The 2,307-nt window shown below is 48.5% G+C and overlaps 1 protein-coding gene across 1 annotated transcript in view; it reads right to left on the reverse strand.

Moving 5' to 3' along the window:
* LOC103366556 (sentrin-specific protease 7-like) overlaps window positions 1-2,307 on the reverse strand; it is an 18,938-nt gene that overhangs the window by 13,944 nt on the left and 2,687 nt on the right. Inside the window, 5 exon segments of the mRNA XM_008294324.1 lie at window positions 401-564; window positions 644-741; window positions 1,313-1,456; window positions 1,533-1,615; window positions 2,153-2,261. Of these exon segments, the coding sequence (XP_008292546.1) occupies window positions 401-564; window positions 644-741; window positions 1,313-1,456; window positions 1,533-1,615; window positions 2,153-2,260 (597 nt within the window). The 5' untranslated portion in view covers window position 2,261.

A 2,307-nucleotide genomic window follows, 5' to 3' on the forward strand; every position in this document is an offset into this window, starting at 1 on the left:
GGGTCAGACATGAGGCTTCACAATAAAAGCACTCCTACTCCTGCTGCTCCTGAGGTGAGTTCACTGTGTCCTATAATATAGTGAGTAACAGCTTTATTCTGAAAACAAACCACTTCATTCTAAAAATACTTCCTCCTTTCAGAGGTGTTCCTGAAGGTTTTTTTATTTAGCTTTCACTTTATAAAGCACGTTTTACTTTATACTGAAACTATGACTTTGTTGAGAAATTGCTTTTATGACTTTTCTCAACATTTTTACGACTTCAGTCTGAAAACACATCGTTTTTCATTATCTAGAAGATATGGTGCCTTTATTCTGAAAATATCCCAGCTATGATATGAAATCCGTTTCTGGCTGTAATCTCAGGGCTTTGACCTTTATTGTGAAGGTGACCTCTGACCTGTTCCTTGGCGTCAGCGGCGTCTCCGCTCCACTTGGCCGTCCTCCATCTGTTGCGTCCTGGCGGTGAAGGACTCAGACTCCCAGCATGCACCTCGGCCCGCAGCTCGGCCAGCGAGTCCAGAGCGTCTCCCGGCGGCACCGAGACTCTGGGAGGCCGAGGCCCTGCACAGGAACGCCAGAGAACAAGAGCGTTTCTTCTTCTGTTATTTCTGCTCAGATGTGCGCGAACAGCGGCGCTCACCTGAAGACTGCACGCTTCTCTTCTTCTGTGGTGGAGACAGGTGAGCTGAGGCGGCGTCCGGCTGCAGCAGGCGGTCAGACGCTCTCTTTGGGCGCCATCTGCTGGACGAACAGAGAACAGCAGCGTAAAATATGCAAACTGCAGCAGCAATACCACCTTAAAAAGATTCCTGACATGGCAGCAGACATGTGGAATGTCCCTGTGTGCATTGTTCTGTGTCTGGTTACTGGACTTCTGCCTGTTCTGGGAGGGGATGAACACATCTGAGGACGACACGACATCTGAGAGCCGGTAAAAACAACAGGACACAACACATTTCTGCAAAATCTTGGAGGAACATTCGTCTCATTCCTTTTAGAAAAACTGTGAAAATCACTTTTAAATGAGTAAATCTTGTCCCTGTGGCAGCCATTCAGGCTGTAGAACAATATCAGTAAAATCTCAATTAAAGCAATAATTAGAAACTTTAACTCTGAATAACTGCATCAAAACAATGAGAGCAAATTAATATCTAGAAAACTCGTCACAAATCAGAACATGATGAAAACTCAGTGAAGCATAAACATCTGAGTCCTGTGAACAGAACAAACCTTCATGTTCCTCAGACGTCTGGACCAAAACCTCGTCTGTCAGAAACTCTTCAGATTTCTGTGAAACTCTTGAACTCACCTGTTGGACAAACAGGTCGACGACTCGGCCGTCTGTCTCTGCTGCGATTGGCCGCCGCGGCTCCCTGGTGGCCTGTGATTGGCCGCTGAGGCCTTGAGTCCCAGCAGCGTCTTCACCACGTTCTGGAACAGCGGCCTACAGGGGCTGAACAAACGGCCGCTTTAGTGTGGTCAACGTGCGGTTAGTGGAGGCTGCGGCCTGCGGGGGGCGCTGCACTGACCTCTGTCTGTCTGTGGAGTCGCCCACAGCACTCCCAGCATGCCTCTTGTCGGCGCCGCCTCTGCCGGACCGATCCCCGTAGCCCTGCTCACAACAAACCATACGATGAACAAACACACTGAAATGGACCGCCTTAACAAGACCCAGCAGGAGGCGTGCCACCTTAAATGACTGGCTGAATGGGTTGGACAGACCACCTTAAAAAAACCTACATTTATACAACCAGATGAAATAGAACAATACATGATACCACCTTAAATAAATGAGCACATCCTTCCATATCGGAAAGGACCAACAGGTCCAAGAATACCACCTTAACAGAGGCAGACCACCTTACAGTTCCTGTGATTTACTAACTCAATCTCAATCAGCAATACCACCTTAAATCAACCACATACATGGCAGTGAAACATTACAAACATGAACTTCATCAGTCCCACCTTAATGAGAGCATCGCACCATACCACCTTAAATGAGCCAATTACATAACAAACCCACTTCTACAGATGTTGAAGGACCAGTAATACCACCTTAAAGGACCCCACGACTGAGCCAGAGAGGCTTACAGCAGAGTTTTACCGCCTTAAATGGAGTAACAGGTGCAGAAGCTGGTGATACCACCTTAACTGGAGGGGCGGGGCTCTGGAGGCGGGACAGCGGGGACTGGTGGGCGGAGTCACAGCCGGCCACCTGATTCTTCTTCTTGGGGATCTTGAAGGGAGACGCCATCCTGCAGCGAAAACACACGCATCAGACAGGAAACACTCGGTTCTGCT

Source organism: Stegastes partitus, unplaced genomic scaffold (genome assembly GCF_000690725.1).
Source record: "Stegastes partitus isolate 25-593 unplaced genomic scaffold, Stegastes_partitus-1.0.2 Scaffold954, whole genome shotgun sequence".
In the NCBI taxonomy this organism is placed as follows: Eukaryota; Metazoa; Chordata; class Actinopteri; family Pomacentridae; genus Stegastes; species Stegastes partitus.